Below are 27,294 nucleotides of genomic sequence, written 5' to 3'. Positions count from 1 at the left end.
ACTGGCTGAAATATGAGCAATCAAGATTAAAGGAAAAAAATGGTGCCCTCGGTCTCTCCAAAGAAATGCCTCTCTTTTGGCTAGTGTTGTATTAAACAAATTATAGAAATTACTTTTTTTCAGTAGTCTAGACTACATAGAACGTAAATATACTGTATATTATTGTTATTTGTTTAATCTCTATTGTGTAATTTCCCCGAAATAATCTGAAGTCACCGTATACTGGTTTCGATTTTTCAGACTAAATTACTTAACAATTTAACAGATACTTGCTTTTGTTTGCAGATTGATTCATTGGAATTTTACTTATCTATTTGTTATCGTTAATAATGGTTGGGATTATTCCATTGACATTGCTGAGTTAAGTGAGGTCATGGAGATCCTGCACACAAAATGTCCTCTGAACTGTCACTTAAAGTGGATTTCCTCCTTTAAAATTTGACTCGTAAAAATCTGTGGGGCGCGCATCACTTGTAATTGCGACGCCTCACCACCAGATGTCTCTCTTCGCTAAGAACAGAGCGGGCCGGGCGGCTGCTAAACACCCGCAGAAACTGGGCTTGGTTCTGCCAGAGCGCCGCCGTGCAGGAGCCCGGGCTGCCATTGGAGAGCACAGCGGCGGGGGCGCGCAGGACGCAGACGCAGGAGATATCACAGGACGATCGCAGCCACCACATCATTTTCAGCTGATGTAACCAGATAGCGTATGTTGGATTCAGTTGTATTAAAATTAAAACAAGTTCGTCACAAAGAGAAGCAGAAGGAGGCGTGAAAATGGGACATAATAGCGCAATAGCTGCACTGGTGGCTGTGTTATCCTGCTGTGCCTGGGAAAACGTCGAGGTAAGAACCGGAGGATTTTAAATGTGATGTATAGATTCTGTTCCCCGTCTCCTCTGTGTGTATTCTAGTATTGTATGTCGAAATTACTGTGAGAAAAGAGCCGTTTTTGTTCTCATCCTACATGCCCGCTGGCTCCTCCGTCTCCATATTGCTGACACGCACTCTTATCTGGGGCAGATTTAATTTGCAAATGCATCCTCCAGCTCCGTCCTATGTCAACAAGAGTAATGGCACTTTGTCCGCAAAAAAGGCCCAGTATCCCGGATGCAATTGTCGCTATCCACATACAGCCTGGATGCGTGTTTACACTGAGGATGAGGATGTAAAAGAGGCTTCATTACTCTGAGGCTTGTGCTGGCCAGGCTGCGCCAAGTCTGGGCCTAATTGTTCCAAAGCTCTCTGCTCCGTGGGGGGACACCTTATCATCTTATCTGGCCTTGGAGCTTGCCTCCTTCTTTCCTTCCTTCCTTCCTTCCTTTTAGGAGGGGTGCATCCGACAGGACGATGAAGCCCTGGATTTAATTATCGCTCTGTGTTAGATTTTGTCTTTCATTAAAGTCCCACTGACTAGAATACAGAATTAACCCTTACAGTCAGAGTGTGTTGAGGGCCGATCTGCTGTCACACACCTCACACATGTCCAATAAAAAGAGATAAAAGCATAAAACGATTTGTTGCACATTCATGCCTGTAAATCCATAGATGTGTGTGTGACGGAGACTAGTCGTGACCTGCTGGTTGAGATCCAGCGAGTCACCAGTCGTCACGGATTGATGGACTCCAACTTTATTCCTCCATAATTCTTGACTCACTCACTAAAAATCTCCCTTGTGAAGGAATCAAGGCATGCAATTACATGTCAGGGTGAGTGCGTGTGTGTGTACGTGTGTGTGTACGTGAATGTGCGTGTGTGCGGAGAGGAGATGAGTCACGATGATCCAGGTGGAGTTGCGCTCCAGGTCAAACACACTTTCCACCTGAATGGGAGAGTGAATGAATCTGATCTAATCCTGAAAGCTGTGAGATAATACAGACTGAATAGCCCCAAATCTTGACTGATGCTTACAAATACTCTACTTACCCAGAGTATTTAGTCATTAATTGGCTGTACTTCCACATTGAGTCCGTATTAGTCATAAAACCATATTCATAATTTCATTGCTGTAAGAGCCTTAGTGGGATTACTGCTGTGCTGAGAAAAAGGCTTTAAGTTTGTACAAGCAGACCTGCCCATGAAGGTTTACACTGCAGATTACAATGACTGGCTGGATTAGACTACAGTCCTAATAAATACTGCCTGCTCATCTCTCTTTTATTATCCATGGGTTCCATGTGTGTCTGCGGTGAGGAAATGTCTTATTACATACAAGTACACGACAAATTCACCTTCAGTATTCAGTAGTATAGATACGTAGTTTGGAAATGGACTTTATATTCCACAGGATGTGTTGTCACTTTAATTGTCCGCACACGTTGTTGCCAAGCTTTACATCCAGGACACCACAGATTTAATAGCACTTACGTGAAGCATTTAGCTAATTGACAACCTGAGCAGAGGAGCTGCTGACGTGCACACGTGACATAAACGCGCGCGTGTGTGTGTGTGTGTGTGTGTGACTCAAGATGAAACCGTTTCCTTTTGTGTTTTGTGAGGCTCTTTGAATTCCTGTTTCTCTCGTGATTAGTTCAACCATCAAACCTCTCATGCAAAAAGTTTTATACAGAAAAAAGGTGAGTCGCCAAATCAGTGTAGTTGAACACAGTAACATAGGAGGATTCGTACAAAAAATCTCTCTCTCTCTCTCTCTCTCTCTCTCTCTCTCTCTCTCTCTCTCTCTATGCCACACGCACACACACACACACGCTGCCACACTCTCACTTAATTAATTTTGGAGCCAAGAGATAATCGGGTTCCACTAATGGTTTCCTGCATGTTGGCCATTCTGTAGCATACATGTGTGCCAGTGGGCATAAAACGTTCCCTTTCATTGTATCGCAATATTTTTTTTCCCCCCCCTCATCCGGCAGCAGCGACACACAGGACCTGAATTAAATCCTGCAGAGTCACTGTGAAAGGGGAGCTACACACATTGTGCTGGAGGAACAGAGTGCTGTAAATGTGCCTCAGCAGTTCAGCCATTACCAGAGGTGACAAATGAACAAATGACATTAATGGAGCCTTTGGGGCATTCTTGCAGCCCACAACACTGACGGAGTGGTGTGTGAGTGTGTGTGTGTGTGTGTGTGTGTGTGTGTGTGTGTGTGTGTGTGTGTGTGTGTTGTTCAGAATGCGACGGCAGATTAACTTTCCTTTGTCGCTGACTGTCGTGTCGTCAGAGAGTTTTGTGGATTATTGTTGTTAGCGGTCGTTCAGCTGCGTTTGCTCCTCTGCACAGCCTCGTTCCTGTCCGTTATATACGACGCTGTCAAAGCCGTGATTAAATGTTGTTTTGTCGGCCTTCTTGAAAATGTTCAAATTACGACTCCCAGTTGCAAAGTGAATATTTCCCTCCGAGTCTTGCGGTTTAATAATGATTGCATGCCGGGCTCATCACTTCATATCATGTCTATAGCCTGTCACCCTACAAACTGATGCTGCAGCACATTTGATGGCTCTATTCCTCAGCCTGGTACATACAGCGTGTCAAGGAGGAAGAACACCTTCAAATCAAATTCTCAGAGTAAGAATGCTTATTGTTAATCATTCACCCACATCATTCCAAGCTTTTAGATCAAGTTTGATTCCTTGCATGTAACAGCTGAGCTCTATCCTGGGGACTCTGTAGTTTGGGTCCATGCATGTGCGCTCTGTACGTGTTCATACATGCCACAACTTTGGCCGGTGTCACCAAAAGGGAGGGAGATGTTGACTGTATCTCGCCTGGCCTGGAGGAGATTCCTCTACCTCTGCACCCTGAGGTCCTCACATCCCACAGTCATAGGCCTTAATCGGCCTCATGGGCTGCATTTCTAGGGCCGAACGAGCAGTTGGTCCTGCCGCAGCCACTGGGAGGGTTCAGAGGAGCCCCCACAAAAACATCTGCAGTGTGGCGATAACACTTGTCCTCCATGTTCAGGAGGGAAAAGAGAAGTGAGAGAGAGACAGAGAGAGAGAGGAGTCAGTGATGTAGAGCATGTAGAATGTTATGTGGGCTGCAGGGCGGAGTGCATGTTAATGCAGAAACCAAACCCTATTGCTAACCAGCTCAAGCAGCTGGGACGGCACAGGGATCCATCTCTGTCATGTACATGTATTCACAGGTGGACTTGAGATGAGACGGGGAGGGGTGTGTGTGTGTGTGTGTGTGTGTGTGTGTGTGTGTGTGTGGGGCGGGGGGTAGTAAAAACCCTGTGGCGATGGCAGCGAGAGTGCAGCATTTAGCCGAATGAAAGCAGGACTGCAACATCCAATTTCCATAACGGCCATGTCTGCAGGGCTTGAGAGGGCGTGTGGGGCGGCTGTTGGCTCCTCTGAGACGCCGGCACAGCGTTCAGACTCTACACAGCATTAATAACAGGTAGACTGGGGTGATGTTTGGGCTGTTTGTTCCTCCCTGCCTGCATTCCTGCAGCGGCTCTATTCACTCATACTTCATTTTCACACAAGGATGCACCTACAATGAACATACACAATTAAGTCACACAAGCTACCTCCAGATCCTTCCAGAAACGCATAGACTCTGTAGAAACACACACACACACACACAGACGGACCCACTGGCCACACACTGGCAGCTTTATAAAGATGGCAAGCTGGAGAAGGAGCATGAATTATTGAAGGCTACGGAAAGGTTTGAGCTCCGGCCGGTCGGCTGGGCTCGGCACTTGTCACGCAGCCTCTCACCGTGCTACCTGCTCTTTATTATGTCTCCCAGTCCCCAGCAGCACCCAAACCCCCCCACACACACACACACCTCCTGGTATATTCTTGCTACAGTAGCGACACAAAAGAAATTCCCCCCTGTGCCTGTCTGTCTGTCTCCCTGTCTGTCCCCCCCAGTCTCCTCCCTGCCTCGGCCCCTCTCATTCATCTTCAGACCCCCCCCCCCCTCCCCCCTCCCCCCTCCATCGCCCCTCCCCTACCTGCTCTGGGGACACTGCCTCCCCCATCTGGGCTATTTTCAGTGGCCAGTGACATCCTTTCCCTTTCCTCCTGTTTACTTTCATTCGTCTTCATTATTCATGCTCCAAACTCACCTTTTATTAAAATGTATCCGCCTTTTGCTGCTCTTGCCATCTTTCTCTTTATATTTAGATTTGATTATGTCTGTATATCAGCATCTACTGGTTTTGGACACTCAGTATATTTTACTAATGTACTTGAGCCTTTATTAATAACCAATCGGGATTATTACCCAACCTATCATCCTGTAGCTGCTTTTAGCTCATTGTTTTGATTTTACAGCCCACTAAGTATCTGTGTAGAGCTTTAGTTCCTCTCATCAACCCAGTTTCCCTCTGTAGGAGGCGGCCGTCTCCATTAACGGCCCTGCACACCCACACAGGTGTATTCAGTCAGTCATGGCTGAATGGAGCTTTTCTTATACCGAGGCTGGAGCAGTGACAGTGGGGAAACCAGCTGAAATATAGTGAGGCAACAGGTACAATGCGAATCAGAGGACAGAGGCAGGTAGTGTGGTTGTTGCTGTGGTAACAAAGGCGACTTGTGCTATGGGATAAACATATCAAACCACCTGCCCAGGCAGTCCTGACGAGGTCCAACCAGCCAGAGTAAACAGCGTGTGTGAGAAGCCAAGTTTTACGCCGCCCTACCCAAAAACAAACCGCAGAGAAATCAATGTGATGACTCGCTGGTGAAGGATCATCAAGCACCGAGCAGAGGAACGACTCTGGAGACCCAAACTGAACCAAATAAACAGCAGTAATTGGGCCTTTAATCATCAGGTGGAGAGAAATAGAAACTCTACCAAGCTGCTATTAAGCATTTCTGTGAGTTTGCACCATTTTCTCAATACTGAGGAATATTTTCATTTTCTAACCTTGTTTATAGGAGGAACCAGGCAGTGAATCTAACTGCATCAAATCTATTTTTAACTGAATCTTTGAATGATTATGATGGGTTGTTATGCCAATTGCAGTTATTTAGTGATGTTGAGATGCATTTTTCATTTAAGATAGCGTGTGTATCTTCAGAAAATGAGACCTACTAATGTCTGTTGAGGCAGAATGTAAAGATTGTCCAAAGGCAAGCCTGCTACTATGGAACTAAACCGGTAGTGCAAACAGCTGCAGATGATAAAAGCCGTCTGGTAGTGCAGGATAAGATTCATTTAGCGATGAGGAGAGGATTTGATTCCTTTCTCCGCTCAGGGTCATCAAGCTGCAGCCAGTTAACATCCAATACTCACCAGTTTGTCTGACAAATTGGATCACATTTAGTGTAGCTGTGGCTTGGAAAAACAATAAAATAAACGTATAAAATATAAATGGAGGTTCCGTGGCCTGGCGAGGGATTTTTACAGATTGTCTCAATGATTAAGCCATTTTCCTTTCAGATGGATGGAGACTTTATGGCCTGAGGAAATGAGATAATACTAATATTTAATCTACTACTCTACTGAGTGATCCTGCCGCTCAGACTTGCAGACTGCACAGCCAGAGTGGCCTGGACTAAAATAACACTCGGCCAGAGCAGGACAGGACACGTCCGCCCGGCATTTCCTCTATTATCTGTTGTTGTATGATGCATGTTGACCTTTTTTTCATCTTTTATATGTTTTAGTTCAATATATACATCAATCGGAAATATTTTACAGTTTCCCTTTATTTAAATAACTTGAATGACCTTGATAGGAGGATCAGAAATGACTATCAATCCTATTAATCAGTTAATCTACTAGCAGATAAACATAAGACAGCATTGCTTGGTCTTCAAAACCACCAAGCAAACCATAAATAAACCTGACAAAACTTCAAATGTAGCTGAAAACGCAAACCTCTGATGAAATATTAATCCCGAATGAAACCTTGTGGAGCTGGTGAGGATGTGACCCAGACTGGCCCTGACCTGGATCCACTTCTTCTTAATCCTGGAGACCTTTTGTCTTTGTCCTGTAACAAACAGAGCAAAAAAGCGTAGAGAACATGTGGTAAATAATTTCAGCGGTGGTTTTGGACGGAATTTCAAAGCGGGAACTCAAGAGATGGAAACTCACACTTTCTCACAAAAGAGCTTACCCTGTTGACGCGCAGCATTAATTTGGAGATCTAACATGAATCGAATCACTGAAGATGATACGTTAAGTCATCTTTCGGTACTGATTATATGATCAAATGTATCTGTCACATTTCGGACATTAGATCGGAAGAAGCTAAAGTTGAGGTGGAAAGATGAGCGTTCGTGTTCTAACAGGCAGCAGCAGACGCCTCAGATGGAACATGTGACGCATCGTTAAGTCAGCCAGTGATTCACCACAATGACCTTCAACCAAAGAGCAAGAACGGCATCATCCAATATTTTGTGCAGTGTTGTATCGCAATTAATTGATGTCACTCATTTATACGTCTAAAACTATTAAAGTTAAATGCAATAAGCAGACATAATTTGAATGATACAAACTATTCGTCTCTATAAACTCATTTTACTTGCTATGTGGTAAATGTTAGACATTCTTATATATGATTCTTTATGCCTAGTTTTTTAAATTGTCTTGTGTAGTTTGGGATGAAGTCCGCCCACCTCAGCAGAGCTCACCAGGGTGGCAGAAGTCACTGAAATGGCTTGTAAACATCCAGCAGATAATGATAAGGAAAGCTAACCAATTATAAAAACCAGCCAACAGCGATGCACCAAATATAGAACACCAAACCAAACATATCGAGACTCATTTGTGTTTGTGTGTGTGTGTGTGTGTGTGTGTGTGTGTGTGTGTGTGTGTATGGGGGTGGGGGGCATTCAGAGCAGGAAGAGAGAGAGAGAGACTGAGTGACATGCTTGAAATTCTGTCGGGAACCAGTTGCTACGGTAACAGGGAAGGTAGCCGGCTCCTGTGGGTGGAGTTACTATGGCAACCGGCCTCAGTGGCCAAGTGATGCTGCTGAGAGGGAGAACGTAGAGGAGTGAGAACTAAAAAAAAACCAAAACAAAATGTGTGCATATGGGCCTGATCAGAGCGAGGGAGACAGATGAAGAGGGTGTCAATGGGTGCAGCCTGATGCAAAGCACTGGGGCGCGTCGCTAGGCGAGCTGTGCCATGTTCGCTCTCCTCACTGGTTAGACTTCTTTCTGTTTGTGTAGAGGGAGCACGTGCGGCCTCAGCGGAGCCACAGCCAGCGATGTAGCGCAGGCCAGTGAGACCAGGGCAGAGGTCGTCCGCTCGATGTGTCTTCACAGTGTGTGTGCGCGTGTGGGGGTCAAAGTGGCTTTTAAACATCAGTGGTTCACCTTCCAAGCCGTCACTGGGGGTTCATGACCCGTTTGTTCCCACTGCGGTGAGGCCACATGCCTCTGACATGTTGTGAATATGAGTTAAACGTGATGTATGATACTTATGGTGGTGTTCAATGTATTTGTTATATTGGGCGTACATCTGGGGGCCTCTGTCACACACCCTAACGCAGCAACCATACATACACACACAACCATACAACGCTCAGCCTCTCGCTTGTCGTCTCTTTATGTGGCTCACACGACACACGTCGCATACGTAACCTCAAAGCTTCATTTCCATACGATGCATCTGCTAGACGAGCTCCCAGGAGGGCGCAATCAGAATTGTATATGTGCATAAATAAGAGACGGGAGGAGATGTATGAATGATTCAACCCCAGATTGCTCTCCAAACTGCCAGATAGATAGATAGATAGATAGATAGATAGATAGATAGATAGATAGATAATGAAGTCATTTCACCCTGTTGACAGATGTTTGAAGACATCCAGAGTTGACAGGTCTGCAGAGGAAACGTGAAATCCTCATACACGCGTGAAATCGACAGGAAAGTAAAAAGGTGTCTTAATGATCCAAAAGAGAAACTCCAGGGAGACCAACTGCAGTACAGATTGGCTGAAAAACAAGAGTCAAAGACAGAGCGACGGGCTTGAGAGGCAGCGAGGGCCCCGAGCGTGAGATAAGAGAGCGGCACGGAAACATAAGAGCGGCGTCAGATCCTACTGATGCTGACTGCCTGCTGTTTGTCAGGGAGACCGCAGAAGAAGACTGCCATGTCTTTAAGTGGATCAATTATTTGAGTCTTTTAACCTAAAGACGCCGTCATCTAAGCTCTGAAATTCTCTTAATCTACTTAAAACATGCTCCAGGGGCATTACGTTGGTGTTTTAAGGCTGCCAGGCTCTCCTTGATCAAAACATAACCGTGTCTAAGCCCCTATTTAACTGTAAAAACAAAGAAAAAAGAAAATGATTATCTCATAAATATGCTTCCTCTTTCTTGATTCACCTACTAATCTCCTTTAACCTGATAAATTTGAGGTTTGGTTCCAGTGGTGGATTAAACCATTTCACACTGATCAAGAGATTCAGCTCAGCCTGTCAGTGTGTCAGGCTGCTGCTGCTGCTGCTGCACAATAATGAAACAAACTCTGGTTGGCCTGTTGTGACCTCATGATTAAAGCAATCTCTCTGTTCTGTCATGAAAATTCGCTCCCTTACACAGGCTGTCATCATCCAAACCGAGAGGTGTGGAACCGTGCAGAAAAAGCAATAATACAGAACAAAATCTTAATAGAGTTAACATAAATCATAACATTAAACCTGCGAATCACAAATAGTGTTTTCGCCATTTGAGTTTACTGACTGTATAAATTCTGTTTTGGATGCTTTGATTGCATTGTGTCTCTATCTGCCCGCTGAAAATCCCTGATTTAGTGGCAATTGTGTTGACATTCGGGTGTTTCAGACGGAGCTGCAATGCTCAAATCTCCACTAATCCTTTGATGCATCCATTTCCCCCGAGGTAGCTCTTGGGTTCGAAATCACATCTGCAGGTTTACAGTGCTTGGCATTAAGTTGTTGGTATTTCCGTGTTGCAACGCTTAGGGAGGTTCAGCGCTGTTATGCAACGGCAGAATTTAATCAGCAGTGATACCAGAAAAACAACCAGTTTGTTTCAGTTTGGCTGCAGAGGCTGAAGCACGCAGGCATTTACTGCTCCCAAACTGTGCCAGGCTGGATTTCTAAAAACATGATAACGAGCGTTGATTGTTTCCAGCTATTCTCTCCTGTTGCTGTTGCCATAGAGAGGATTGTGAAAATGTCTAACTACCCTTTGTCTGTGAGTGTGTGTGTGTGTGTGTGTGTGTGTGTGTGTGTGTGTGTGTGTGTGTGTGTGTGTGTGTGTGTGTGTGTGTGTGTGTTTTGATCTAACTGAAAATAGACAGTGTGGCATCATTATGGTCCATGACTCAGAAGAGGCATTTGTCACGATGTTGACAAAGAGTCCCTCCATTGAGCTCCAACAGACCACGCACGGAATCACGTGGATCTCTGTGAGTCGTGCTTGTTTTCATTGTTGTGTGATGACGTGGGAAAGAGGAAAGGAGAATATCTGGAACCGGGATGTTTGTCGTGACCATTGCAGAATAATTCAAAATTCAGTTGTGGCGTCTTTGCTGTTCCCAAGCTGCAGCAGTAGATTGATACAAGGTGGAAATCTTGACACCCCAGTGGAACCAGTTCAGCCTCACAACCTTCAGTGGTAAAACATTTCCTCTGAAGCATTGCTCTCAGCTGCCGCTCTGTATTTTAGGCCAGTCAGATTAAGTCAAATACTGGGATCTGGGTGTTGGCTGCATTTTTAAAGACCTAAATGAACCCTGGTGATTATGGGGCCATCTGCTCCCGGTGTGCCCAGCTGGAGGCCGGACTGCAGTAATCTGGAATGATGAAACTGACTCAGAGCAGGACATGATGTCGCACATCTTCGCAATCAAAAGCAGAATAGCTGGTGCGCAAATGCTAAAATGAGGTATTCAGGTCAGTGTTCACTCAGTGGCTTTACATCTGTGTGTGCCTGGGAGGAGGCAGTCTAACCACAAGATATGAATGTTATATGTTTTCCATTCTGCCCATCAGTCTCCTCATAATAGAAAATTAATGGGCTCAATTAGCCATTAGTCAGAGAAATATAATAATGAGTGTCAATGTGCAGAGCTAGCTACTCCTGTGTCCCTTCGTCTGGCAGACTAATGTTGCTGCTCTCTAATAACTACATGCTACACCAGGAAGAGGCCTGATGGAGCCTATGAATAATTAACTAACATGATTACAATGATGAATGCTCCCGAATCTATCTGACCATTTAGCACCAGCCGGGGGAGGGAGAACAAACGGCAAAGTGTCAGGCATTGTGCGAAAAGCTGTTGGGGAGGGAGAGCGAGACGAGAGGGATGTCAAGGATTGGGTGTCTGGGGCGGGCTGAGCTCAACCTTGAGGCGAGGCAGAGAGAGATGAGAGAGGGAATGTAAGTGTGAGGGAGGCGCCCCGAGTGCAGGAAGACACCCACCATTCTGCCATCTGTGCTGCAGAGAACCACAAAGGAAAGGCTCAGGAAGGTGTGTGTATGTGTGTCATGCTGGGATAGGTTATGAGCATCCGTGCACATGGCCTATTTGTGCACGAGTGTGTGTTCTCTGCACTTACTGTGGCAATTGGCCAGTGTACAATGTTACACAAATACCAGGCTGCTCTGGCTCATTATTTAGCAACGACATCGCCTACTGGAGCTTCTTGGTAGTTCCGCGACCATGATTATTCAGCTCTATGGTATCAATGTAAAGCACATTTGTGTCTTAAATAAAAATTAAAGTAACCGTTGTACTGTGAGGCGTAATTATGATTTTATCTAAGTGAATTCAAAGGTTGCTGCTGGTTGAATACACTGTCACCACATTGTGGGAGTGCATTTGCTTAGTTAGGACGTCCAGCGTCCCTGCTGCTAGGTGGGGACCGGCCCCTCAGGGGTCTGATGTCTCCGGTTAATCACCAGGTAGCAAGTGAATTCCCTAGAATCTCCCTCTATCCAGAGTCTATATTTACCTGTAGCTGCTGTGTGCGACTTCATACATGACACGTTGGTCCCAGCACAGCAGCACCAGAGGACTCCACCGACTCCACCGTCTGCTAAAAGCCTCCGATGCCTTTATGGACCGGCTCTCCACTGTGCAGCCTGGCAGCAACTTGTAAAAGGTGACAAATGATGGGTGGGCTCCTCCCCTCTGGCTCCACTGCCCCGACTTGCCTGCCAGGACGAGGAGGTTGCATCATTACAGGGGATGAAGTCATCCTGCAACATAAGGGTGGAACAGGTGCTGAAAATTTAATTAGGACAGGGTGGATGCACTGTACATGTCCATGTACATGGATACTGTGGGTACTGTCCTGACCCAAGCACAGCACAGACTGGCAGTGCTGATTATTGTACTAGATTACATTTATCTACATGTCAAATTCCCTCTCACACTGGGTTTCTTCATCTTCTACCACTTGAAGAATATCTTTGAAAATATAATAAGCAACTGCCATCACATCTGCTCCGGTTCACGCTGTGTTCTGGTTTCTCTTTGCCTTCCTGTGATGTGTTCTGCTATGGAGACAACAGAGGCACACTTGTGATTACTACAGCGAGAAGCAGCTCTGCACGTCTGTGGATTAATGTCACCAGGCGTTATTAATGATGCGGCACTGTCAGGCTTCACGACTGTCTGCTTGTTCAGCTTCCTCAGCACTACTACATGATATGTGGGACCGTGCTGCCAATAACCCCCCTATACGCACAAATACACACATTGAATCACACAATTTCAACATGCTACCAGGTTTGTTCACAGAGAAATCCAGTCTTATCTGTCTTATTAAAGTAACCAGCGGAGGAGAACGTCTCAGCAGCTTGTTGTCATGGAAAAGAAGCGTAATTGTTGACAGATTGTGACGCATTGTTGTGAATCCAATCGGACCAGGATGCTTCGCAAGAGTTTGCCTTACACGGCTATGTGGGCGCATTAGAACACTTTTAACTCTCTGCAGGCTAATGGAGATTGCGAACAATCAAGACGTTGCAAATGTTTCACTGCATATCCGTCTGCCTAAAGTGGATCTCAGCTGCAATTTACATTTATAAAACAAGGCCCAAACAGCTTAATCAAGGCAGAAGACTTTGACTCATACACTGTAGCAAAAGCTATTTTTAGTTGTGAATGAAAGCCTAATCCTGCACAACAGAGGACTGTCTGTGGCTTTTTGTCAGTAGCCCTGTAATAATGCAGAGTGTGAGCTGAGGGAAGAGGACATTTCACCATCCATTAATAAACCACATTACCTTCACGGACCTGGTTTCCTTCTTTTCCACTTCCACTGCTTTATTAGTTAGATTTTACGGTTGACTGACAATTTTTAACAAAAACAGCTTCATGCTGTTTTGTCAACAGCTCCAACAAATGTGAGGTTTTGTCCTGCACCAAAAAATGTAATACAAATGATTTGTGATCAGATTTAATGCTTAATGAACAAAAATTAGATAAATATGCTGTCGTCAATCTGCTGTGGCGTTGCGAAAATACTGTTTTGTTTGATGATAGAGAAAAATAGGTGTTACTAAATAGAGAGGCTCCTGATTTGCTGTTTGATTTGTAAAGTATTTTTCCTCTTGGTCATTTTCTACTGACGCAGGCGGATGACAATTACTGTTGTTGCCGTGTGCCTACATAGTTACCGTGTGGCGTTCGCACAGCAGAGCAGAGTGGGTAGAGGAGTGTGTGTGACGTGAACCCCTGAGTGGTTGTCATGTGATGAGGTCTGCATGGGCGTAGGCGGTGCTGAACAGCATGTGAAGCAGGCGTGATTATCCCTCAGACTGGGTCAGGAACAGGAAGGGAGGCGAAGCCATACCTAAATCTTAAAACCATTTTTCCTTTTGATCTAATTTGGATTTATCAGGAGGGAGATCTAATCTGGTCCCTCATCAGAGTGAAGATTGGATGTGCGGCCTTGCCACGGCGGAGGTCACGGCCTCAGGCTCCTGATGGACTGCTATTGATTTAGGGGAGCGCGGCGATACAGTTGCAGTCGCTCAGCATCGATTTTCTGCAAGTGCAGTAGTGGAGAGCAGGCAGAATGAGAGAGCCGGACCAGAGGGAGCTGCCAGGTTATCTTCTCAAATATCCGGAAGTATTTTTGTGGCGCTGACCTTCCCTGAGTCAAAGAGATATATCTGTTTAGACATTAGCTCAGCAGCTACACTAGAACGACTGTTTCAGCATCCTCAGCACTGTTTGCCTGTGCTCTGCCATCCACGTCCACCTTGCTCTACAGATATCAATAACCGATAAAAAGATCAGAATCAGCGTTCTCCATGTACAGCACGCACCATTAATCCTTCAGTTTTTGTAGGAGAGATGAACAACAACTATGGGAGTGAAATCACTTGAGGTTTTTTTTGTTTTCAGACAATGACGACGTTCACATGTTCACACATCTTAACCCCAGACCTGTTTTAGCACATTTTAGCCTACATCATATATACTTTATGATGTCGTCAAAAACATGTTGTTTCTAATTTAGATTTTAATTGTTGTTGGCTTTCTTATGTTCCTTTTTTTTTTTTTTTAAGGTTTTTTAGTTTCTCCACAATTGTCTGTTTATGATTTTAAGTTTAGTCTTTGCTCAATCATCACATGGGTTTGAACATGTTGTTCTAAGTGAAGCACTGCATATCTCAAGCAACTGTATAGTCTGCCAACAGATTTTTTTAATGTATTGAAATTACTACAAATACCTTTGGACAAAAGGTTGTGAACTCCTCTCACAAATCTGGTTTGCTGTGTGAAAGGGATCTGTGAGGAATCTGCTTTTTAAACATCATTCTAATGCACAGGCCACTCAGAGCTCATTCTATTTATTGTACATTTACTCAAAGGTTCTCAGATATTTATAATTTCTATATGAATTTTAATTAGCACTTCAAACACTTTAGCACTGGTCGGTCAAAGCGGGGCTTCCCTTTGATCAGACGACACTCGCCTTGCATTTTTTCGCCTCAGTTTCTCCCCTTTGGGCAACTTCCTTCTAATTGGCTCGCCGTTGCTCATCTCGTCTGTCGTCAGCCGGTCTCGCTGTCTGTCGACGCAGATAAAAGGATATGGGCTTTTTCACAGGCTCGAGGCTGCCAGGAAATCAAGGTTGACGAGCAAAGGTTATTACATGTTTTCCACCATTAGAATTGCTGTCACATTATGCCCTAACAAACCCATGTTAGATTTTCATTACGCAACCTGCAGGAGACTTTCCGCCTCTTTGATAGAACAGTGTGTGAGGATTTTAACAGACACTGAAGGATGATGTCGTTTGTCGGTTTTCTTGACTGTCAATTCCAGAAATACTTTACGGTTTTCCGTCTTCTCTGCTGAAAAATCGTTTTTGTTGTTTTCTGAGGCTTTGTCTTCTGTGTCTCGGGCCTATCTACCCTTACTTAACCCACTCCCTCTTGCCTCTCCTTCCTCTCTCTCTTCCTCTCTCTTTGTGCTGTGTGTGTGTTAATATAGTGAAGTGCCCCATCGGTCAATGAGCTTGTATTAACACCTGACTCCCAGCTCCAGCTGCTGTTTGTTCCTCCATGTGGGGTCCCAGGGGCCCTCCCCCAGGCAGCGGCAACATATCCCACGATCAATAGCAACATCCTAGAAGGCTGCTTGGAGGAGGAGGAGAGAGCGAGAGAGAGCACTTCTTTACATACTGTGTATATCTTTACATCTTCCTCTTTGCCTCTTCTTTTCTCTACTCCGCTCTGTGCTGTCAACAAACACAGGGAGCACAGGCCGGCGGTCATTATTTCAGGCTTTTCTTTGGCTCTTGTTGCCATCCGCTTTCAGCTTTTTGCCATATGAAGTGTTGTTGGCTCATCACTGATTTTTGGATGTGCCAATTCTCTCTTAAGTGTGCTGTAGTGCACTCAGTTGTTGTGTGCATTCACTTTCACATCCTTCCTGAACGTTCGATCCTTCACTCACTCTGTCTTGCACACAAACACCTGCTTACACCCTTGGTCTAATGTAGGATAGTACTGGAGTGCATTTGGGAATTAGTCTGCTCTCCCTGGATCGGCCTCAAACTCAATATTGTCTGCCACTGTGTTTGTATCGACTCGTCCTCACCTCTCTCGTTCCCCTCCTCTCTCCTCTCTCTAGGCTCTGGCCATGGCTGAGGTGAACGGGCCAGGCCCCCTGTTGGCAGAGCCGCAGATCGCCATGTTCTGCGGCCATCAGCTCCTACACATGAACACAGAGACGGGCCAGTGGGAGCCGGACCCAAAGGGCCGCCAGGGTTGCTTCACTGAGCCCAACCAAATCCTGTCCTACTGCCAGGAGGTAAGGTTCTCAGCTCCTCATCAGGGAAATGACATAAACTTGAAAGACTGTAATGAACACCAGGCTGGATCAATACTACTAACATCAGCATAATCAAAATGAGGATCACCCTTAATGGCCAGGATCATATAAGGAGCTGTGTATCAGAACAATGTATCACCACCGCTTTTATTCAAAATTAAAGTTTCCTGTTCTTTCTCTCTAATTTGGTTTGTCTAACACCTGTCCTCTCGAATCTATATATTTGACTATATATAGCACAGTGATGGTGGTCTGTTGGAATATTGAAATATTTCATTTGTGCCACCATCCTCCTTTCTTCCTCGTGTTACCCGATATGTGCACTCTATAATGTCTGCTGTAAGCTAATCAGTGCTACATGTACTCCCCCCACATTCCTCCTTCAAAAATGATTTCATGATCAAACACAAACTGCAACCCTGCGTCATCTGGAGGCAATAAGAGGCATAGCGGCTATAAAGAGCAGCAGCCATTGTCCCTGAGTGGACTGTAAATGCCATTAGCGGGCACATTGTGCATCTGTGATTGCTTTTTCACAGAAGCCTTACTTTTTTGTGGACCTTGGTGGAAAACAAAAGAAATTAATGCAAGATCAAACCCCGAGCAATCTTAATTTCTCACACTATTAAACCTTGTTATGAGTCTGCGCTTCAAATTATTGGACTTGATTTTAATTGAATGTACTCAGATGTGAAATTGGGAAAATTGAAAGATGAGATTGTTCACCGCAATGACAACTTCAGTATGCCACGTCTTACACGGTGTAGAGACAAAGGCCTTACACAGCGTGTTGTAAGTGGTTCAGTGAGCCAGAGAATATGTTGCATGACTCTTTCCCTTGTTTGCCTCTTCCCCACTACCTTTATCCCATCCCCCATCCCCCTCTCTGACCAATTTGTCCTGATATTCTACACCTCTTGTCTTCAATCCCTCTGTTCTGTCCATCCATCTGCCTGTGTGTCTGTTTCTACCTTTGTCTTCTTTGCATGTTTCTGTACGTGCAGATGTATCCAGCTCTTCAGATCTCCCATGTGGAAGAGTCACTAAGACCTGTGACCATCCCTTCCTGGTGTAAGAAAGGTTTGGGCCACTGCCAGACACACCCCTTCATAGTCCTGCCGTACCGCTGTCTAGGTAAGAGTCAACACCACTCACTGCCATTAGGTCATTGTCAATATCAACACCACATAGGCTTTATTTCTACAAGATGAGAACAAGCCTCTTTTCTCATAATTACAGCCTCACTGTGTAATGCTTACTAACAGCCACCAGGGGGACAGCTAGCTTCACAATGTACAGGAAAGGAATAATACTGAGACGCTTTAAGTCTCATGCACATAAACTATAGAGCATACATGTGAAGGTGGACTATTGTAGAAGAAGAAAATGCAATATTTTAATATAATGTATGTAATGTAATGGAGATTAGTTAAGAAGTGCTGGAGGTGATGCCTCAATGCATTTAATTACAGCATGCATGGGGTTTATGTTCAAGCTGCACCCTGCATTTACACTCTGTGTCTTTGTTCATATTAAAGGAAATCTTGTTTAAATGCCGGTGCAGATGATATTCCCGCCGCTGCCCTTCATTTTACCTTTTCCTTGCTGCAGAGGGCGAGTACGTGAGCAAGGCCCTGCTGGTTCCTGACAGGTGCCGTTTTCTCCACGACACGCAGATGGACGCCTGTGAGAGTTACGTGTACTGGCACAACATTGCTAAGGAGGTGAGGATGAGAGAATAAAGGGTTTAGAGCCAAAGTAAAGCAGGAATGTTGATGTATATTTGTATGTTTGAAACACCTTCACAGCGTCGGCAGTCTTAGTATCATCTTCACACAGCTTTTTATCTGCAATTAGGTCAATGCAATATGAAATTTGTTTAAAATATAGAGTTATTTAATGGCATTTGTGCAGACTCAAGTATTTTATAACAACAGAACTCTTCATCAACTTCATCATACCCACTTCTGTCTCAGGCGTGCACCGCAAACGGCTTGGAGCTCCACAGCTACGGGATGTTGTTGCCGTGTGAAGACCATTTCAGGGGGGTGGAGTATGTGTGCTGCCCAGGCAGAGGGAGCTCCAGCGTCAAGGTGGAGACAGACGGAGCAGATTCTGTCCCTGCTGCTCCTCAGACAGTCACATCTCAGGCCAGTGGAAAGCTCAGTTCCATGTAAGTCACTCATTACGGGATCACGTACAAAACTACTCTTTCATTGGATTTTACTGCTGTAAAATAAAATGACTCATGTTTTCCGCTCAGCCTTAAAGTGACAGTGCCCACACCCAGCCCCTCTCCTGACACAGAAGCGGATGAGACCTACATTGAGGAGGAAGATGACGAAGTGGTTGAGGAGGAAGAAGAAGACGAAGAGGAAGAAGTCAATGATGAGGAGGAGGAAGAGGATGAAGCAGAGGAGGAGGAGGAGGCAGCAGTGGTGAAAGAACCGGACGTGTATGAGTACACACCTATCGATTCTGGTCCCTACCAGGCTTCAGACTATCTGGACTACTATGAGAAAGGACGCAACCCCACCACCTTACCACCTCTTACAAAGGGAGACAGCAGTGAGTATCACAACCCCCACATCTGTCCGCCACATTCCCACGATGCTTGAATTGAAACAGTGTCACACACCAGGTTCACTGATATAAAGACCAAGTTTATAAATGATCCACTTCTTTCTAATTCCAATATACTAAACTCAGCACATCACAGCTTCCATGTTAGTCTCTGATTCCTTATGCATCATCTTTGGATTTGTTTGTGAAATTTATGAGGTCAAATTAGGCAGGAGTGCAGGAAAAAGCACTTTAGAAATAATATTTGGATCAAATACAACGATCACAGAATCCTAAAAAGCTGAAAGGACTGGAGACACTTGTTTAAGTCACTGAACCTTCAAATGCACGCTGAGAAATATAGTATAATTAATACATTCATACTAATATAATAGTTGCAGAGGTTTTGCGAGCTGTAGCTTTTACTGAGAACCCCAAACACACCCTGCAGCACGATCCCCGGGCAGAGCCTCCAACCTGCGCTGAGTGACTCACCAGCTTCTTGCAGGCTGTGTGACTAGAATAATCTGTGTTTTCCGTCGCTCCCGTTTAGTGACTACACCTCGGCCCACAGATGGTGTTGATGTGTATTTTGAGATGCCGGGGGATGACAGCGAGCATGCCAACTTCCTGCGTGCCAAAACAGACCTGGAGGAGCGGAGAATGAAGCGCATTAATGAGGTGAATTTCACAGGGTGAAGAAGAGGCTAATGGCTTGTTGGTTGGCAGGTTGGACCTTTGACAGTAGATTTGTTCATCTAAAATGTGATTTTTTTTGCTTCGTTGCCCTCACCCCCTTAATTCTCAGACTGGCAGGGTCAGCGGCTTGTATGCAGGTTAAATTGATTCACGAGAGCAGAGTGAAATAAACAAGCTCTACTTAAGCCGTGAAAAGTGTGTGTCCTGTATGCCATATTTTTATATTCATGTCCTCTCGTGCAGATCATGAAGGAATGGGCCGAGGCAGACAACCAGTCAAAGAATCTGCCCAGGTCAGAGCGACTGGCCCTGAATGAGGTAAACTCAAGATTTGACAAAGAAATCCAGAGGGGCTACATTATATTAGCAATTTAAATAAAATATCCTTAACTGCTTCGTCTCTTCCATAACAGCACTTCCAGTCTGTGCTGCAGACCTTGGAGGAGCAGGTAGGTGGAGAGAGGCAGAGGCTGGTGGAGACCCATCTCGCCCGCGTGGAGGCAACGCTCAACAACAACCGCCGCAAGGCCCTGGAGAGCTACCTGGCTGCTGTACAGACGGAGCCCCCACAGGTCAGCCACACCATCCAGTACAAGAAGAAGAGAAAATTAATCAGAAATGAATAAGTTCTTCTGGGTGCCTGAGTGCATCTCCCCCCTGTGGCATTTCCTGACCTTCTTTCACCTCTGTCTCCCAGCCCGAGCGTGTCCTCCAGGCTCTGAAGCGATACATGGCTGCAGAGCAGAAGGACCGCAGGCACACACTCAGGCATTACCAGCACATCGAGGCTGTCGACCCCCAGAAGGCCGAGCAGATGAAATTCCAGGTGTGTCTCTGTTCATGTGTGTCATGAATCTTCCACAGACCGTATCAGCGAGGGAGTGGGGGGTTGGAGGAGGAGGGGGGATCAATTCGTACATAATTACTGCGATTGCTGGAAGCCAGACACGACTATGACATCTCTGTGGCTCTGCTTAATTGGCTGCACCTGTTGTTTATCAACAAGCAGCTGCTTCAAATGGATTTGAGCTTTAGCTGTCACTTAAACTGCTTGTAACTTCTTCATTCATTCATTCATTCATTCATTCAGGTACAGAAACCATTCAGACATTTCTCAGGCCTTCAGGCTTCAATCTTTCAACGCACTTCTTCAGCATTCTGCAAAACCTTTCAGCAATTGCAATCAGTGAATTTTCTTTAGGAAATGTATTTCTAGTTGTATGTAGAGTGCAAAAACACTCAGAAGACTCAGAATTAAGAGCACATTTTGTTTTACAGGTGTACACACATCTCCACGTGATTGAGGAGAGGATGAACCAGAGTCTTGCCTTGCTGTACAAGGTTCCTGTCTTGGCTGAGGAGCTGCACAATGATATCCGTACGCCAACCTGCAGTGACGCAATAACTCTCCGTCATTAGAGTTGAAAGCTTTAGGGGGTCGTGTGTGACCTTTGTGCTTCTGTCCTCTGTAGAGGAACTGGTCAAGGCGGAGCGAGGAGACATCAGTGAGCTCATGACCACCTCTTTCTCAGAGACACGCACCACCGAGGAGCTTTTGCCAGCTGAGAGCGAGGAGGAAAAGGATGATGAAGAGGAAGAGGAGAGAGCTTTCCAGAACAGGCCCTATCCTCCCCGCATTGGTACACATCCATATACTGCACTCATACACACACCTGCACACTCAACATCTGTAAGTCCATTCTAATTGTGTGGTTTTCTCTTTTTTTGTCTCCAAAGAACCACAGCCTAATAAGAAAGGTAAGCTGGACACACAGCACCATTAAAGAATCTGGTCTGTTAGTCTGCTTTATTACTTTTGTTAAACTTTGATGCTTTTCTGTCTTCATGTTTAGTGTCTGCAGTAGATGAATACGACTATACTGCTTCTGAGAGAGGCCATACTTATGAATATGAAGAAAAGGTAAGACAATCATCAATTTGATCAGTCTAAACAGATTGTTTTACGTCACACTTTAAGTTAAAAGATGTTCTTGGGTCTTACACATTTGTCTTGTACTCAGATCAACACCTCTGTGGAGCTCAAGCAGGTTGTCTACAAGACTCCTGAGATCCAGAGAGATGAACTGGTAACATCCCAATGTTTCTATGCTACATTAGAATGGACAATTTAATGTTTTGTTTTCTTAATCATGTCACGTTTTCTTTTCCATAGCAACCCGATGCTTTGGAGACATTTAACCGTGGTGCCATGGTGGGGTTGCTGGTGGTGGCTGTGGCGATCGCCATGGTGATGGTGATCAGCCTGCTGCTGGTGCGCAGGAAGCCTTACGGCACGATCAGTCATGGAATTGTAGAGGTACGACGCCGTGCCCTTCATATAAAACAAATGCAGAGGAACATGCTGGTAGTTTTGTCTTTTAACCAAAAAATTGCATATTTTATGTTACTGCATAATGTTTTCAACATTGATTTCCCGCATTCCAGACAGCCAGGCAAATATTGGTTTACAGTTATTTCACTGCTCTGTGAAATTAAATAATCCATCAAGAAATTAAGCTGAGAGCTGCGACTGTTTTCGAAAATTCCTGCGGATGCATTTTTTCCATTTTCCCACATTTTCTTGTTTGTCTTAAGTAGTATTTTTGGCACATCCTGTAATGCACAACCAAGGAATGTTTGGAAAAGGTTCCAAGAGTGTGCAACAAAAACATTCACAATCATAACAAAATGTGTTCTTTACCAAAATCAAAATGTCTGAATGTTGATTGATGGAAACCAATATGAGCTTGGAATGCAGGAGAACCTGTCAGGCTTTGGAAAACATTCTGCACTAATGTAAAAAGTATGAGACAAAACCAAATGTTGGTGATTTGATTTTGATTGAGTATTTGACTGATTTGTAGTTTGAAGTCACGATTACTGATTTAGTGTGTAATAATTCAAGCCCCTCTCTGTCTCGCAGCAGGTTGACCCAATGCTGACCCCAGAAGAACGCCAGCTCAACAAAATGCAAAACCACGGCTATGAAAACCCCACTTACAAATTCTTTGAACAAATGAACTGAGGTACTGGGGGTGCCAACAAGTCATGCCCAGCCACACGCTTCCCCCCTCTGATCATCTTTATGGCGGCAGTCACACACCCCGTGATGGATTTAAGATGTATTCTCACCAATTAATTATCTAAATAACAGCGGGGTGCGTCCCAAACTCATTGTAAATGACCAACAACGACCGATCATCCTCACCAGAATGTGAATAATGAAAAATGTATCATCCCTCATCACCTAATGTAATCAAATACTCCTCTGGGTTAGAGTTTGATGATGCTCTTTCCATTAGCAGTGAAACAGCTTTTCATAAACATTCACTTGTCTATAAACATCTCAGTGGCATGACTTGACCCTTTGCCCCGCCCTAAACACTCCTCAATGTTGAACGGTGCATAATGCTTTATAGTGTTTTATTTTTCATTAGTATTTGTCGAAATTGTACCACAGTTGAATATAAGTCTCTGTGTAGATGAGTGTGAGTGACGGCACAGACAGATGACGGTATAACTCTCAATCGATCCCCAGTTGTTGATACCAGGGCAATCATCACGCTGACCTTACAGCCACACGCTACTGTTATATTGAACTATACCGCTCACATTAAGACGCTACCTTTAGGTGAGGATGTGGAAGATTTTACTTTGAATGCGAGACATTTCAAGGTCGCTGACTTTCATTTGATAACAGAAGGGCAAACAGACCACACTAGTCGATACAGAATTATGAGCTGATGGTACAAAAACACTGGACTCGTCATGTTTTGGACGTCTTATTATTTGGCAAAATATACCATTCGGCTAATTTAGTAAGTGAATGAGTTTAATTTCTTTGAATGCTAACCCGATGAGCTGTACAATAGAATAATCAAAGTCCGTTATTTTAATGAAAGCATGACTTGGTGTATGATGCTGCTGTGTTTATTTGTGTTGTTCCCGTTATTGCTTTTGAAAAGTTGGAAACGTCACCGTTCAAAATGGACACTGTAAATAACTTCGGAAATACATACGACTAGATGTAGACATTTCTATGGTTAATTTGCATCGATGTAACGGAAAAATACATAAAAGTAGTACATTGTGCTGTAACGAGAGGGAGAAACATTTTCCTAACATGGCTGATTGAAAACGGACTGTTGTAAAAACCAGCACAAGACAACGACACAGAAACTTCTTTCTGAATGTATTTAAGGTAGATGTTGAGACTCCATCTTCTTTTGAGTGACGCATCATTCCCCTCGTAGACCTTTTTTGGATTAGTGACGTTTGAACACCTTTGACGAACACACTCCTCATCACATCCTGTAGCAGCCACTTTAATGTCACAGTTGGCGGGTGTGGACTTCAAAGCGTAGATGTATCATTTAGTCTAGTTGAGTACAAAGAGAGGCCACAGCTATAGTCATGTGACGTGTCGGTGTGTGTGTGTGTGTGTGTGTATAAAGTCATGAACACTGACACACTCAGGCATGGTCGTAGTTAAACAAAAATGTATGTCTTTAAATCTTTTGCTTGGCTGCCAGTTTGACATCGTGGGACTTGACCCAGAATCTTGGTCCTGTGTTCATAGAATGACGCGTTGTAGTTTGATGTACGTACGTATGATCGACGCCATATCCTGTACGCGTAGGTAAAGAGGGACGGCCCCCCCTTTTGCTGGCTGGATGGTTAACTTGCTTAGGTGGACTTCCTCAGACCACCTCATACTGTCAAACTGCCCTGGTTCAGGAAGGTCACATACTGGGACGTTGCTTTTGCCATCGCTGTAACTCTAAGCTATGGTACAGACGGTCCATACAGAAATCAGTTTAGAGTTCTTTTATTTACTTGTTACCGGAGAAGGTTTTTATAACCCAACACCTGTATCTGTCAGCAAAGAGACGTCTTTCACTTGTCCTTTTTTTTGTAAAGATTGCTTTATAAAGAAGCAAAAAAAGACAATTTGAGTTCGAGTTAATTGTTTATTTGCCGTTAGTCAGATAACTTGCAGGTCGTGCTTGTGTTATGACAGGTGAAGAGAAGTCATAGCCCTTGTATAGTTTGTACAGCTACGTTAGTGAATGAAAATGTCGTATGTTCACAGTTTAAGTCAGTCGATCTTGTAATGATACTACTGAAACCATAGATGAGAATAAGCTTGCCTATGTCTCCCAAACCACTGAAGGTTTCCTACCAGCATTTAGCAGACTTAGAATGGTGTATACTGTAGTTACTCAACTCACATTTGTACGTACGTCTTCTGGCCAATTCTAGACTTCTTTGTTGGTCTGTCCCCTTACTTCCCAATGGAATATATACAACGGTATTCAAATTTAATTGCTGCATTATTGCCTTTTACAATGCTGTGTTTTGGATGTAATTATTCTGTTGTTTTTTTTTATTTATATGTAATAATCAGTTGGATCAAGGGTCATGCTTTTCATCTGTAATGTAATTTTAGAAGCTCGTGTAAGAAAATACTGACATGTTTGTTAAGTTGAAAAAATGTGAAGTTTAGACCGGCATCAATGCCTTTGACCTAATTGACAAGGTGTGGCATTAAGCACAACCAAATTATTCCATTCTTGTACAGGTTGCTTTAGCAAAGACGCGCAACTAAATGTTAGATACTGATAGTGTCTGTCTGGTTTCAATAATACCGCATTGATTTTAGAGATGTCGATAGAATCATTTTCATTCAGACCTTAACCAAAGAATGCTCCAGAAATAATCAGACACATTCAAAATTGGCAAATTGTCTTCTGTTGTGTAACTGTATTTGCAAGCAGTCTGAGAAATTAAAACCTGATCAAGCGGATTAGTAGTGTAATAAAAAAGAATGACCCATTAAAGAGTGTTTCTGTGCTTACTGAATTGCTTCCGCACTCCCACACTGAATGCTTCTGTTCCTCTCTCTGTGCAAGTGCCACTAATTTAGATCAGGATGCGTTATTTACCCTGATGATGTCAACGCCACAATCAAAGAGATGAAACCTTCTGATTTACGCAAACTGGAAAATGATTTATTTTTGCTTCTGCATCTCCTAAGTCTCCTAATATGGAAAAAGACACCTAAAGCACACTCAAAAAGCATAAAGTGTTTACATACACACTGAGGAGAAAGTATTTGCTATAACAATGTTCAAATCTAAAATTCAAACGTGTAAGATCGTGCTTTCATTTATATTTCATGCATTGGGGAAACTTTACATTAGTTTCTTGCACTTTCTACAAGATAGAAATCTAAGATTGGAGATAAGGTGCACTGTGTGTTTGCTGTGAGGCCAAAGACATTAGCTCACATCCTAACTGAGTTAAAAAGATTTGTTTAAAAGAGCATGTTATAAAACGAACCAACATGTTACATTAAACAAATATGAAACAGACCATTGTTGTGTGCCAAATGCAAATGACATATAAGAAAACAAAAGAAGTCCGCTGAGATGTTTGTGACTCATGCAGTGACGTTATTTTAACTCTTATTCCTGTTCCACTGCCACCATATGTATAACTGTAAACAGGCACACAAAGCAGCCTCACGGTGTAATGCTTATTAACAACCACCAGGGGGACAGCTAGCTTCACAATGTACAGTAAAGGTCTCTAACTTGATGCTTTTCATCTTATGCACATAAACTACAGAGCATGCACGTGAATGTGGACTATTGTGCATGAAAAAACATGCAATACTTTAATATGATAAATGTAAAGTCACAATAGAGGGATGAAGCTGCATGTTTAAATGCAGGTGCAGTTAGAAAGTTTGACTCTGATGCCAATCCAGTGTCATCATTTTGTTTAAAATGTAGAGTTAATCAACTGAATTTGTGCACACTCGTTTTTAGTCAGGTATTTCATAACAGAAATGGCTCTTTTCATTCTTGTTGAATGATTTTGCCATTTCATTCTAGCTCCTCAGTCACATCTCAGGCCAGTGGAAAGCCCGGTTCTATGTAAGCTTCCCGTCCCCTCGGTATGATTCCTTAGAAGAGCAATGAGTGACTCACGATTTTCTGTGTTAAAGTGACACACCAAGCCCCACTGCTGACATGGAAGCTGATGTGACCTACAGTGAGGAGGAATAAATTAATGATAAGGATGATGCAGAGAAGGAGGAGGAGGCAGCAGTTAAAGAAACAGATCGGTTCTGGTCCCTACCAGACTTCAGACCATCTTACCACCTCTAACAAAGGGAGACAGCAGTGAGTATCACAACCCCCACTAAGTCTTTTCTCACATCAGTCTGTCACATTCCCTCTGATTTGTACAAATTCTTTTAAGCAATGCATCCTCATGCTCCTCCCAGGAATGAAGCATACAGATTAGTGATCACCTCTTTGAGTGTCTGTGATAAAAGATCCTTGGCTAGCGAGGTCCAGACCTGTGCAAATATTATAGACAGAAAAATTGGCTGTATAAATAGTCACGGGTTGAAAACTCCTGAGTGTGTGCTGTGTATGTGTGTTTGTGTGCTGTACTCACAGGAAAGCTAAATGTTCCATCAACATAGCTTCAGGTGTACACACACATACATACAGACAAATAGGTTATAATAGATACTGGGTGTGTGTAGTGTAGAGGTGAGGGATTGTGGAGTTTACTGTTTGCACTGTGCAGTTGGATTTTGGACTTTTATGTTGCAAAAAAATTAAAAATGGGTACAGTGGGGTGACGGTAAAAAGATTCATGAGCATCAGCAAATAATATATATGGAGCGATTGGAAGCAGAATGAACACAGTTTCTGACGCTGGTTTGTGTACAATAATCACTGGGGTTTTGCGAGCTGAAGCTTTTACTGAAAACCCCAAACACACCCTGCAGCATGATCCCAGGGCAGAGCCT

At 44.0% G+C, this 27,294-nt stretch overlaps 1 protein-coding gene across 2 annotated transcripts; it reads left to right on the top strand.

Annotated features, from left to right (window-relative positions):
- Positions 1-601: 601 nt before the first annotated feature.
- On the top strand, positions 602-25,303 carry aplp1 (amyloid beta (A4) precursor-like protein 1). 2 transcript variants are annotated; one of them, XM_076160737.1, is made up of 17 exons: positions 602-843; positions 16,002-16,181; positions 17,207-17,336; positions 17,814-17,926; positions 18,179-18,375; positions 18,466-18,770; positions 19,318-19,445; positions 19,707-19,781; positions 19,877-20,035; positions 20,161-20,289; positions 20,742-20,841; positions 20,936-21,103; positions 21,201-21,221; positions 21,317-21,384; positions 21,485-21,550; positions 21,637-21,780; positions 22,390-25,303. In XM_076160737.1, exons 1-17 carry the CDS (start codon positions 775-777, stop codon positions 22,486-22,488), a joined length of 2,151 nt encoding a protein of 716 aa, XP_076016852.1. In that variant the 5' UTR covers positions 602-774; the 3' UTR covers positions 22,489-25,303. The 2 variants fall into 2 exon arrangements, with proteins under 2 accessions (XP_076016852.1, XP_076016851.1); XM_076160736.1 differs by having other exon boundaries at positions 22,387-25,303.
- The last annotated feature ends 1,991 nt before the right edge of the window (positions 25,304-27,294 follow it).

Source organism: Genypterus blacodes, unplaced genomic scaffold, assembly GCF_046128005.1.
Source record: "Genypterus blacodes isolate CSIRO-AG114 ecotype Tasmania unplaced genomic scaffold, CSIRO-AGI_Gbla_v1 ptg000107l_1, whole genome shotgun sequence".
NCBI lineage: Eukaryota > Metazoa > Chordata > Actinopteri > Ophidiiformes > Ophidiidae > Genypterus > Genypterus blacodes.
Note: the sequence above shows the minus strand (reverse complement) of the source record. Positions and strands in the feature narration are given on the sequence as shown.